Here is a 12,251-nt window from a genome sequence, read left to right on the forward strand (position 1 = left end):
AAAATCCCGTGTCTCCAGCCGGCCAGCTCATCCATATAGAATGACTGCTTCCTGTTTAAAAAGAGACGGCCAGCTGCTGGGTTTGAACAGGGAAGGTGTGCTGTGCCATTATGGTGTGACTGTCTCTCTCTGTCTCTCTCTCTTTTTTAAATCTTGGTGTGCAAAAGAGGAGGCAATGGCTGAAGAACCTCAGTTGGTTTTGAGCACATTGTGCCAGTCCCCATGTCTATTCTGGGATCTTTTAAAGACAATCCTGATTCATAATGGATGTAATTAATTATGGTCTTCAGCCCCAGGCTTCATGCCTGCAAAAGGAAAAACCCATGTGTCTAGTTGGAATGGAGTGATCAGAGAGGGGAAGGAAAGTAGGATGAATGAAATTCAAGTACTCTAACCTCACTCCTTAGGCCACAAAGGAGTGGATTGTTCTGGAAAGCCTAATTTCTCCAGGGAGTTGAGGGTTCACGCTGAGAAGCACAAGCTCGAATGCCCTTAAGGCCTAACAGTAACATAATTGTGCAAATCAGCATAGTACTGCACAAAAGGGAGTGGTGGGGCCTGTGGAGAACTGGAGAGTATCTGTCCAGCCTGAGGGATCCAGATTAGAAAAGTTAGGACATTGGGCCAGCCCCGGCTAGGTTTGCTGACCTAAATTCTATGAGTTGCCGGTGACCACTAGTTTTCCCTCTTTAACTCACAATTTTTATTTTCAATATAATAGATAGAACTCTCCCACGCTTCATTAAGACAGTCTAATGAACAAAATATAATCACACTGATGGCATAGAGTGCTGCTTAATCCATAACTCTGTGATGTAGGTTTGTTCTCAGAGCTGACGGAGGTTCTCCTGCCTCAAGTGACCCCATTGTTTACGTGTCTACTTTTCACATTATTTCCTATCTCTTGCTGTTAAGCCGTTGTGTGTCATTCTAGCCTGCAATTTCTGCTGTTACCAGCATAGCCACACCGTGTCAGTCTTCTCATTTGACCCAACCTGTTTGACTTGTGTATGAAATTAAAATGCATAAGCTCTGAGTTGGGGCCTTCAGGTTTCTCCTAGGAGTTACATGCATGAGCCTTAGTGCATGGACTTTTTAAACATCTAACCGGGCTGCTCAGATGCCTTTTTTGCTTACTTCCTTGGTCTCGGCTGTGTTCCGGATAGATGAGGGCGCTGGATAGCTGAGTTCCAGATAGGTGAGGTGTCAACCCCGTGTGTGTGCAAGTATGTGTATGTATCTGTGTGTTTGTGTGTTGACAAACTGTGTATGTGTTTATACCTGTATAACTATTTGTATACGCACATATACAGATGTATTTTCTGGTAGAAAATAGAAGGTAATCTAAGGGAATCCTAAAGATCAGCATTCTGCCCTGTTTGTGGATGTGGCTCTTGCTTCCTCTTTGTACCCTGTGACCAGTGGGAAGTGGGTGCTGAAGAAAGGAGACCCCGCCCTATTGCTGTGGCATGCCAGACACTTCCGAGTAGACCTGTGTCCTGCATTATGAAGAGCATGGGCTTAGAGTTCAGATGATCTGGATTCAAATCCCAGTTCTTCCCGCTACCCACTCAGCAACCTTGGGCCTGGACCTCCCACGGACTCTGACCGTGACCTGTAAATTGGGACTCCTTTCAGGGTGGTGGGATAACGTGTTAAAGGCCCCCTTGCACAGTGTCTGGGACGTGGTAGATGCCTGGTTAAATTTGGTTTCACTTCCCTTTTGCTTTAAAAAAAAAAAGCTTCGGAAATTTTAAACACTTGTTTGACCTGATGCCAGGTAGAATTTGAAGAATAAAACTGCTTAAACACAGTAGCTTTTCTAGCTGTTTGGTTTCCCTGGTTTGCATCAGGGCCTTGCTTTTGGTCTCCCTAGACTGGTATCTTCACAACAGACCAGGACCATACTATTCACAGAGCATTCAAATCCCCCAAATTTACTACACATCACAATTTGGAGAGGTTTAAAGTAATTCTAGCATCTAAAAGACTTCTAAAGAATGAGAGAGAAAAGCAGTCCCTGATAGGTGGGAGCTGTGCCTTGGTGTCCCTGGCTGAACATAAACAATTTCACCTCAGACAAGGCCACCCTGTGACCCTGATGGATCAAGACAAACAGGACCACTCCAGAATCATGCCTGAACACAGACGACACATGAACATTGTCCAGACCACAAAGAGCCAACCATCCATCCCCCTAACATGAGTGATGGCTGCTCTTTACCAATCACAGATTAGCCTCAGTCTGGTCTTCTCTCCTTCTACATAACAATTAAGATCCTCAGTTATAGAACTATCCCCACTTCCCTACGGCATCTAGTCCAAAGCAAAGCCCTGCTTCCCTAAACCTTCCCCCAAATCACCTAATGCAAACCCAAATAGTAAGTCCTTTCTAACTTAATACTTTTTTACTGAAACACCCCACGCTTCCCCATGGTGTCCATCTCCCTCATTGCAATGAGTCAGTAAACCCAAATTTAAAAATCCAGAAGCTAAACTATGCCCAGTAAGGCAAGTCTCTTCCCTGAGGAAAAAGCATCCCTTCATCTTCCCCCATCCCCGACCAAAAATCAAACCGCAGACTCTTAAGCTGTATCCTTCAAATGACTGTCAACTAAGGCTTATGCAATGTGGGAGCAAAGGGCCTTCCACAAACTGGGTCTTCCCGGCCTGTTTGCAGAGTAAATAAGAGCACGGGCTTTGGTGTCCGAACCCAGCTCTGTCTTAGCTGTGTGACCTTGGCAAGTTACCTCACCTCACCTCTCTGAACCTGTTTTCTTGTCCAGAAAATGAGGATAGTAGCGTCTCTCTGTCACAGGACTTTTGGAGATTGAGTGCAGGTGTATAGGGCAGCCCACACAGCATTCCAGGTACGGGTGTGGGCTTCAGAGTTTAAGCCACCTGAGCCTGAATCCTGGCACTGCCACTTCATAGCTCTGTGACCGCCAACTGCCTGGTTTCCCTTATTGCTAGCTGTAAGGATCAAATGAGATAAAACTTTATAGCTGTTTGCAACAGTGTCTGCCACCAACTAAACATTCAGCACGAGTCAGCTATTATCATTTTTGCTGCTGCTGTTACTATTACTTTTTAAAGCACTTAGCCCAGTGTCGAAGACCTGTTAAGCAGTGAGATGTCAGCTGTTATAATCATCATCAGGCTTTCCTAGAAAACACTTTGCATTCGGTTTCTTATGACTCAGCGTGGGGACAAGAGACTTTGAAGAGTCTTAATTCCTACACGGTAAGAGTTGGCCTCAGAAAAGACCAGGTCCTATGTGACTAGGGGAGCTGTCGAGTAAGGTTAAAGGAATTCATGACTAAAGTTTTCCTCTCAAATGTAAGTAGAAATCAAACATCAGTGTGCCCAGAAGTAATAAGCTAAGTCACACCTCACCACTTATGTGAATCGGGGATGTTAATGGTAAGGTCAAAACTCTCCCTCTGAGCGTCGTGATGCATCTGTCACCGTGACGTGTCCATGACACAAAACTTACCCTCTTCTGTCAACAATATAGTGACATTTTCTAGATCCTGATCTCAGTCAGCAGAAAAGTGATGGCATCTACCATGTTCCAGGCACAGCACTGGTTCTACTCCTCCTGTGGCCCAAACAGACCTTCCCACCACATTCCAGGCCAACCGATGGTTTCCCTCGACAGTGGCTGGTCTGTGTGCATATTTCCTGAAGATGCCTCCCTCCTTGCTTAGCAACCATAATATAACATTTCTAGTGTATATTTATGGGTATTCTTTTTTCAATCTAAAGCATTCAGGAAATTGACAATGCACATGATTAGCTCTCAAGCACTATAATTAGTCTGTGGCGGGATAGAGAAAAGTGCCACCTCCTTTGGCCCCCTCACCACATAATGATTTGGGGAAAATGGATTTCATTTCAGGTATGCAGAACATGCATGACAAAGGGATGGTAGTCCAGCCCGACCTCAAAGCTTCTTTTTCCTACGGGGCCCTGGAAAACAATGACAACATTTCTGAGATCTATGCTCCGGCCACACTGCCTGTCATGCAAGAAGAACACAGCTCCAGAAGCGCCTCTGGGGTTCCCTACCGAGTCCTGGAACACAACAAAAAGGAATGAGTGCACCCTGAAGGAGACTCACCTTCCCTCCACTTACAGCTGCTCAAGCGTGCAGACAGTAGTTCAACTCTTTTTTTTTTTTTTTTTAATATATTTTTATTAATTTCAAGGAGATGAAGAGAGAGAGAGATAGAAACATCAATGATGAGAGAGTCGTCTCGTCATTGATCGGCTGCCTCCTGCAGGCCCCCGACTGGGGATCGAGCCCGCAACCCGGGCATGTGCCCTGACCGGGAATCGAACCACGATCTCCTGGATCTTAGGTGGAAGCTCAACCGCTGAGCCATACTGGCTGGACGGTGGTTCAATTCTTAATTTTAAAACTTGCCTTTCAAGTCTTATTTTTTAAACCGAGAACTGTCTGGATGGGGATCTGAAAAAGGCTTTGTCTCTGGCAGAGGATAAGCTATCTTGGTCTTGGAAATCTCAGGTGTGGAGCTGAGGGAGAAGACGAAAGCAGTGTCCCAGCTGGGAACCCAGCCTCTGCCTGGTTGGCCCAGTAGATTGGGAAAGCCTTTATCACCCTTGACGTTGGTAACTGAGCTTCCTCAGCGACCAAAGGTTGCCACGTCCGTCGGAGCTAAAGCCAGGCAGAGACTCTGCTTGTCCTCTCCAAATCCAGTGAAAGGCTGGAGGCCGCCGAGTCTGGTCTTCCCCGCCTCACGTGCAGGCCTGATCCCTACCCCTCTCGCTCGTGATTCCCTAGTTGAGATAACATTCGTGTCGCCTTCACGTTGCCTAGCGGGCCGGCTGTGGGTGGGACATTCTGTCATTTGCCTGTAGGAAATGCGCTCTGCCTTCCTGTTGTCTGCACCCTCCCAGTGAAGATGTGCTTGATGTGTTTATATTGGATCTACTCTGAATTCTGATTTGGTTTTGGTTCCGTGAACTACTTGATTGCTTCCCCCCAGCCCCCAAAGGAACTAGGAAGTTAAGAGAAGAGGGGTGAGAATAAGGCCAGGGGCAGAGTGATGCTGACACTTCAGCCCATGATGGAGGAAGAAACCTTCCGCATCTTATACAAGGTGATTGCATCACTTAGGCTAGACAGGAAGTCTGGCTGTTTGACATGTAGTCTCCTGCACACCACTGCCCTCTGGGAAGATCAGGGGTGCTCATTCCAGAGACCGAGTTGCTCCCCTCCCCTCCATTCTCTCCATTATAGATCGACAAACCAAGCCTGAGTTGCTGGTTAATTTTCTTGGAGTCAGTAGAGACTGTTTGGGTCCCATCCCTTTGCACATATGTCTGGGAGACACAAGCATCCTCAGAAGTGGAGCTGCTGCCTTCTTTCTGGCTGCGTTCCTCCTTCCCCTAGACTGACTATATTTTCAAGAATCGCGGGTAACGGTTTGCAAACCTTAATGAGCATAAAGATCCCCTAGGGAGTTTATATAAAATGCAGATTCCTACCCCCAACCACAGATGCTCTGGTTAAGTGGGACGGGGGCAGGGCCCAAGAGTCTGCATGCTTAATTTACAGCACAGGTGATGCTATTGCAGGTAACCCAAGGATCACACACCTTGAAAGCCTAGTAATTGAGAGAGACACCTGATAATTGAGAGAGCCGGTTTGCTTTAAAACCCCCAGGGGCTGACACACTCCTACTGGGAAGTTAGAATTACCATTCCTAGTTTCCTCCCTGTGGTTCATTTGGCAGGTCACATAGGATCAAAGGCACCTCTCCATTCATTGATTACTACTTAGAGCTACACTTTCTGCTTCCCTCGACAGCCTTTGACAGCCTTTAACTAACTGGCAAGATAACAGTGTTAGTAGATCAGTGTTGATAAATCATTAACCTTTATGGATTGCGCTTAATACTGATTTAGTACCTTGACTTCAAAACTGACTCTGTTGCCTGTGGTAACCATTTCTGTATTGTATCTAAACCACTTGTGTATTGTGTCTTACATGCCTAAGAGGCAGCAGACACTGAGTGACCTTCCCCCTTCAGGATAGGTATCAACTCAATGCGGCAATATTTATGAGGCATTTACTACTTGTTAGGCATTTGGATGATGAGGGCAAGAAGAACAAGAATGGTTCCTGCCCTCCAGGCCAGCACGGGGAGACACAAATACCCAGAAATGGGAGGGAAACTGGCCGGACAGGCCAAGTGCAATAGTGGACGACAGAAAATATCAGTTATGGAGGTCCTGCTCAAGGTCAGGCCCTGAGCCCAGAACGAGGTGTTCAAAATGGAAGTGATTTTGGCTCCACTCATCGATGAGTGGCAAATCTAGCTAAGTTTTGGACAAAGCATAGAAAGTCAGGTGATCACCGTCCCCACCATCCCCTGGGCAGAGGAGGCAGCATTTGCAAGACAGAAATAGAGAGGGGGAGATCACAAGGAGAGCCAGGGAGGGTGGTGGGAGATGAACCTGGAAAAATAAGCAGTGGAAGCCGAATCAGAGGGCCTCGAATGCCTGGCGGAGGGGTTTAAAGTTATTGCATGGGAGTCATCGATGGCTCATGAGGAAGAGAATAGCAGGATCAGCACTGATTGGAAAGGAGGCCTTATGCAGTATGGAGGAAAGATCTGGAGGGATAATAAATGTCCCTTTTCAAGGCCAAGCTGCAATCCTGCAAGAACAACACAAAACGGGAATTAAAATCCAGTTTCGCTGCTATTCAGGGGGTTCTGGGTTTCCTTATCAGATATTAGAACCAGTTCTTTGAAGACTGGTGCCTGCCGGTTTAGACAAAAGTTCAGTACCCCCTTCCCTTGACCCCTCGCATGAAGCTCCAGGTCTAATGATGCCATCCCATTAAGCTTCAGATCCTGTGGGGCTTTTGCAGCATGGAAATGAATGCAGGGTAGGGAAGGGAGGACCGGCAGCTCCATTAGTTTTCTGGTGGAAACCAGCCGGCTTGATGGTGCTGTGTGGATACAAGTCATCCATCAGGGTAGTGTTGTGGAACCTCCCCGCAGCCTTGTGAATTCTAAATCTGGTCCAACACTGGCCTATAAGCAAAAAGAATTTACTGTGTGTTTCTCTGAGAAGCTATGTAAATGAAGTCACCTTAGAATATATTCTATGTGGATGCTTATATTTTGTTAACTTCTTGACTAATAGGGCATGTCTTAGTTTTCAAAAAATGTGTGTGCTAGGTGCAAATAAAATTATAAAGTGGTATTTAATTTTAAAACAACCCGTGTGATATCTGTTGAATTTGTGTCTTTTAGTTGGCTAATACTTTCTAGAGCAGTGCTGTCCAATAGAACTTTTATGTATATTTTACCACATCTTTTAAAAAAAGAAACCCCGCACCCTTTAGCTATCACCTCCCTATACCCCCATCCCACCCTCCCAGCCTCTGGTAACCACTAACCTACTTTCTGTCTCTATAGAGTTCCCATTTTGGATTTTCATGTGAATAGAATCATACAACATGTGGACTTGTATGTCTGGCTTTTTACCTCGCATAATGTTTTCACATTTCATCCAAGCTCGAGCATGTATCCATACTTCATTCCTTTTTATGGCTGAATATCCTCTTATCTTTAAAGTTTCAATAATTGCAACCTTTTCCTTTGGTTCCTTTCCTCCTGGGAGTGGTAGCTACTCCATCATCCCTCAGAGTTCTTTTTACCTGTTCAGTTACTAGTTAATAACTTTATAACTATCTAGGTAACAATTCTTTATATTAAATTCTCCCTGTTCAAATCACCAGTGTGATTCCTGTCTCCTGACCCAATCCTGACTGATAGTCAAGAAAAATCAAAATAATTTGAATCCCTGGGCTATTCATACAGCTGCCCTTTTTAAAAATATGTCTTTATTGATTTCAGAGAGAGGAAGGGAGAGGGAGAGGGATAGAAACACCAGTGATGAGTCATTGATCAGCTTCCTCCTGCACGCCCCCTGTTGGGGATCGAGCCCACACCTGGGCATGTGCCTTGACCAGGAATCAGACCTGATCTCTTGGATCATAGGTCGATGCTCGACCATTGAGCCACATCAGCCAAGCCAGCTGCCCATTTTTAGTGTTCCATTTTCTCCTTGGCTCTCTCTGCACCCCTTCCTTCCTGATTGGTCATTTGGCTCTTTTCAACCCATCTGTAGCTCAAATTAATTAGGAAATAACATCTCCTCCTAACAAATTTGCTGATTGCACCATTTAAAGAGCAGCTCCTTCAGGCTGTGTAGTATTCCATTGTTTGAATAAACAGTTTGTTTATCCATTCTTTTTTTTTTTGTTTATTGATTTTTAGAGGCAGAGGAAGGGAGAGGGAGAGAGAGAAACATCAATGTGAGAGCATAACATCAATCAGCTGTCTCCCCCTATCCCAGGATCAAGCCCACAACCCGGGCATGTGCCCTGACTGGGAATCGAACCGGCAACCTTTCAGTGCACAGGATGACACCCAACCAACTGAGCCACACTGGCCAGGTCTATCCATTTTTCTTTTGATGGACAATTGGGATATTTCTAGTTTGAGGATATGATGAATAAAGGGCATTCTTGTACAAAAACTTTTTTTTTTTTTTTTTTGGTGGACATTTGCTTAAATTTCCCTTGAGTATATATCTAGGAGTAGAATTTCTGGGTCATAGGGTAGGTGTACATTTAGCTTGATAAACTGGCAAACAGTTTCCAAAAACGGTCATCTCCGTTTTCATTCCACCGGCAGCGCCTGAATGTGAGATGGAGATCTTTTATCACTTCTATTACTTCCCTAGCACAAATCTAATACGGACATTTTAAAGTCTTGGCTTTTAAATCTACTCAAATAAGACAGACAAAATCTGAAATGAAATCACCTGTCTGGAAATTCTCCTGAAAGGCAAGAGATGAGCTACTCAAGATCTGTAGCATCATCTGACAAGTTCTACTTGAGTTTTCCAGGACAGCAAAACACTTATCAACCTTGGCACAGCTTTCAAGTGGATCAAGCCACAAGGGATCCATTTCTCTGTCTCTTTTTCTCTCTGCCTGAAACTCAAACCTCACAGTGATGAGGAGGAGAGGGAGGGAGGGTTAGAAATGTGAAGCTGTGTAAAGTTCATTCATAACAAGCATTTATTACACATTGTGTGCCCAGCACTTTGCTGGACACAGTGGTGAAGAGGAGAGATGTGGAAGATTCCACTCTTGTTCTCGAGTTTCTCATAGCCTAGTTGATGGATACAAGATGGAAACCCTTCCTCTGCCCACTATGTCAAGATTGATATGCTCTTGGATTCTGCCCTTTGCCCTTCTTGTAGTCTGTTCCACATGCTCTTCCCGGGTCATCTCATCGGAGATGGTTTCAGCTACCCACCACTCCTCCCTCCCTGATCACTACACCTGGGCTGAGTTCACTCTTAGGCTCCAGAGCTGTTTTCCAACTACTTCCATCCTCAACTCCTCTCAAATACCCATAACTTACATAGGACTCATCAGTAAATTTTGTTCACTTTGCTTTTATAACATAGCCAGAGTCATACTATTTTTCACCACTTCCTCCCCCGTGATTGTTGTCCAGGCCACTGTCATCTCTGGTCTACATTATTACAACAGCTCTACCAAACCAGTATTGCTGCCTCACTGCTGGTGTCTGCTCTTTATCATTTCCCTTTCTTTTGGTAATAGAAACTTGAGTTGCTTTTGATAAGTGTTGCCATCAGGGTTCCAGCAGAAGGTTAATCTGAGGGGAGCTTGGTAAAGGTTAACAAATGTGTGGACAGGGTTGAGGGAAACGAGGAGGAATAATGGTATGATACCCCGAGCTTCCAACAGAGAGGAACCATCACCACCTCTAGGCAAGAGAAGGGAGGCTCTATCTGACTAGGATAGAGACCTGGATGAACAGAGTCCCTCAGAAGGGGAGGGGCCTGTGGAATAATCCCCTTATTTCTTCCTCCAACCTTCTGATCCTCTCCAGATGTCTCTATTGGATAAATTAAACTGTAAGCCAGAGGCACCAACTAAAGCCATCCGTGCAGACTGGCTTCCTAAGGCACAAATCAGGAAGGAAAAGGATGGAGAGTAGATCTGAGGGGACCAACATAAAATGCCTTGCACAGGACACTACCTCTCCCCAGTTCTCAGCCCATGAGAACTGAGAGCTGCTGACCTCACCCCAACTCCAGAGGTAAGCACATGATCCAGGCCTGGGTTGTGAGAATATTCCATGCCCCTTCTCAAGACAGTGGTGTAGTGATGTACAAGTAACCAAGTTAGACCAATAAGTAGTAGTCCCAGGACTTTTATTGACAGCATCGAGGAAAAGAAACTCCTTTTCTGCTGGTAGGGATGTGACTGGAAGTTGTAAGCAGCCATCCTGCCATCTCATTGGGAAAGGCACTCTGAGAATGAAAAGTCAACAAAAAGAAAACAGTCGGGAAATGGAGAACAAAGACTACATCCTGATGTCACAATTTAAGCCCCTGGATCCAGCCATGCCTAAAGTCCATAACTTTTCTGTTACATGAGTCAATGAATTCCATTGTTGCTTAACCCAGTTTGAGTGGTATGTTGCATGCAAAAGAAACAAATAAAAACTTGAACAATATATAATACCACAAAGCCCAACACAAAGGTATACTTATATGTCCAAATATGCTGTATGTTGTTACTTCTATGGAATGCCCTTTCCCATATTCTCCATCTGGAAAACACCTACTCAAATAATCTCAACTGCAAAGCCTTCCCTTAATTTTCTAGGTAGAACTCACTTCCTCTTCTGCTTTGTCAGCACTTTACAAATGCCTCTATGAGTGCATGTATACAATCGTATTGCAATTAGCTGTTTACTTACCTGTCTCCCCCAGCTCTGAGCACCTGAAGGGGTAGATCTGTGTTCGGCCTCACCCTCCTTGCAAGCCCAGTGCCCAGCACAGGGCCTAATACCTCTGGGAACCTCTGAGTTAAGGCTACACCAGTCTTTATATTTTGGCACTTCTCAGAGCCATTTCTGTTAATGTGCATCATGGAGCCTTAGTCACAGGTACAGAATGCTGCAGTCTCCAAACTCATTTGACCGAAAAACTCAATTTTTGCTAAAGTTGCTGTGTTAGAGGAATTTGGAGAAGAAAAATGACTGTGGTTCTTAGAGTGACCTTAACGGAAGAAGTGGGTTTCAATAAATATTTGTTAAGTAAATGAAAGAGAATTACTGGATTAGGTCAAGGTGGGGAGCAGGGGCAGCCAAGTTGGAAGCAGCAGAAACAACAGGAAGAATAAATGGCGGGGGCTGGGGGGATGGGGAGATCCTTGGACATAAGTTTCTGATGGTTCAGGATCATGCCCCAGGTGCTAAGTGCCTGACAACACTGCCTCCCTCATTTTGACCTTCTATTTGCTTCACTTGGACTCTGAGGGGGCGGGGCGGGCGGGGCAGATCTGATTTTCCTCCAACTGCACATCGTTAAGGCAAATTCCTTTCCTGTTCTGTGTCTGTTTCCCTCTCTGTGGACTAAGGGAAGGACCACAGGCTCTCTCCCAGGCTTGGTCCCGAAGTCTTGTAAATAAATAAATAAATAATAAAATAATATCTACCAAAGAAAGCCCCAGTCCTACTACTTTGTATAATGAGCGTAATTATGCTCCACTGACTCCAAGGGCTTCTGTGAGAACGAAGCAAGATTGTGTGAGGAAAGTGTTTTGCAAACGGGGTGCGGTGGGGGGAGGGAAGATCTGAAACTCGAAGCGTTATTCATATTGGACACGGGTGGAGCGGGCAGCGGGGAGGCCAGGAGGGGCGGCGGCAGAATCCACGGTGGGTAAGGACCCGGGACGAGGAGCTGCCCACCCATGGGCCGCCTCTACCGCGGGGCTCCCACTAGCGGCCATTCGTCAGGCAAATTAAGCACGTGGAAACCCTCCTCTCTAAATTAAGCACGTGGAAGCCCCCTCGCGTCTAAATTAAGCACGTGGAAACCCTCATCTCTAAATTAAGCACGTGGGAGGCCCCTCGTGTCTAAATTAAGCACGTGAAATCCCTCGTCTCTAAATTAAGCACGTGGGAGCCCCCTCGTGTCTAAATTAAGCACGTGGGAGCCCCTCGTGTCTAAATTGAGCACGTGAAATCCCTCCTTGTCTCTAAATTAAGCACGTGGGAGCCCCCTCGCGTCTAAATTAAGCACGTGGGAGCCCCCTCGCCTCTAAATTAAGCACGTGGAAGCCCCTCGTCTCTAAATTAAGCACGTGGAAGCCCCTC

The 12,251-nt window shown here is 45.7% G+C and overlaps 1 protein-coding gene across 3 annotated transcripts in view; it reads left to right on the forward strand.

Moving 5' to 3' along the window:
• Positions 1–7,770, forward strand: part of NIPAL3 (NIPA like domain containing 3) — a 34,804-nt gene extending 27,034 nt beyond the window's left edge. For 2 of the 3 annotated variants that reach the window (XM_081146151.1, XM_081146152.1), the window contains one exon: positions 3,902–7,770. In XM_081146151.1, the coding sequence (XP_081002277.1) occupies positions 3,902–4,101 (200 nt within the window). In that variant the 3' untranslated portion in view covers positions 4,102–7,770. Of the gene's footprint in view, positions 1–1,166; positions 1,814–3,901 lie in introns of those variants that run through there. The other variant, XM_081146153.1, reaches the window with a different exon arrangement.
• The last annotated feature ends 4,481 nt before the right edge of the window (positions 7,771–12,251 follow it).

This window comes from Miniopterus schreibersii, assembly GCF_964146895.1.
Source record: "Miniopterus schreibersii genome assembly, chromosome: 8".
NCBI lineage: Eukaryota > Metazoa > Chordata > Mammalia > Chiroptera > Miniopteridae > Miniopterus > Miniopterus schreibersii.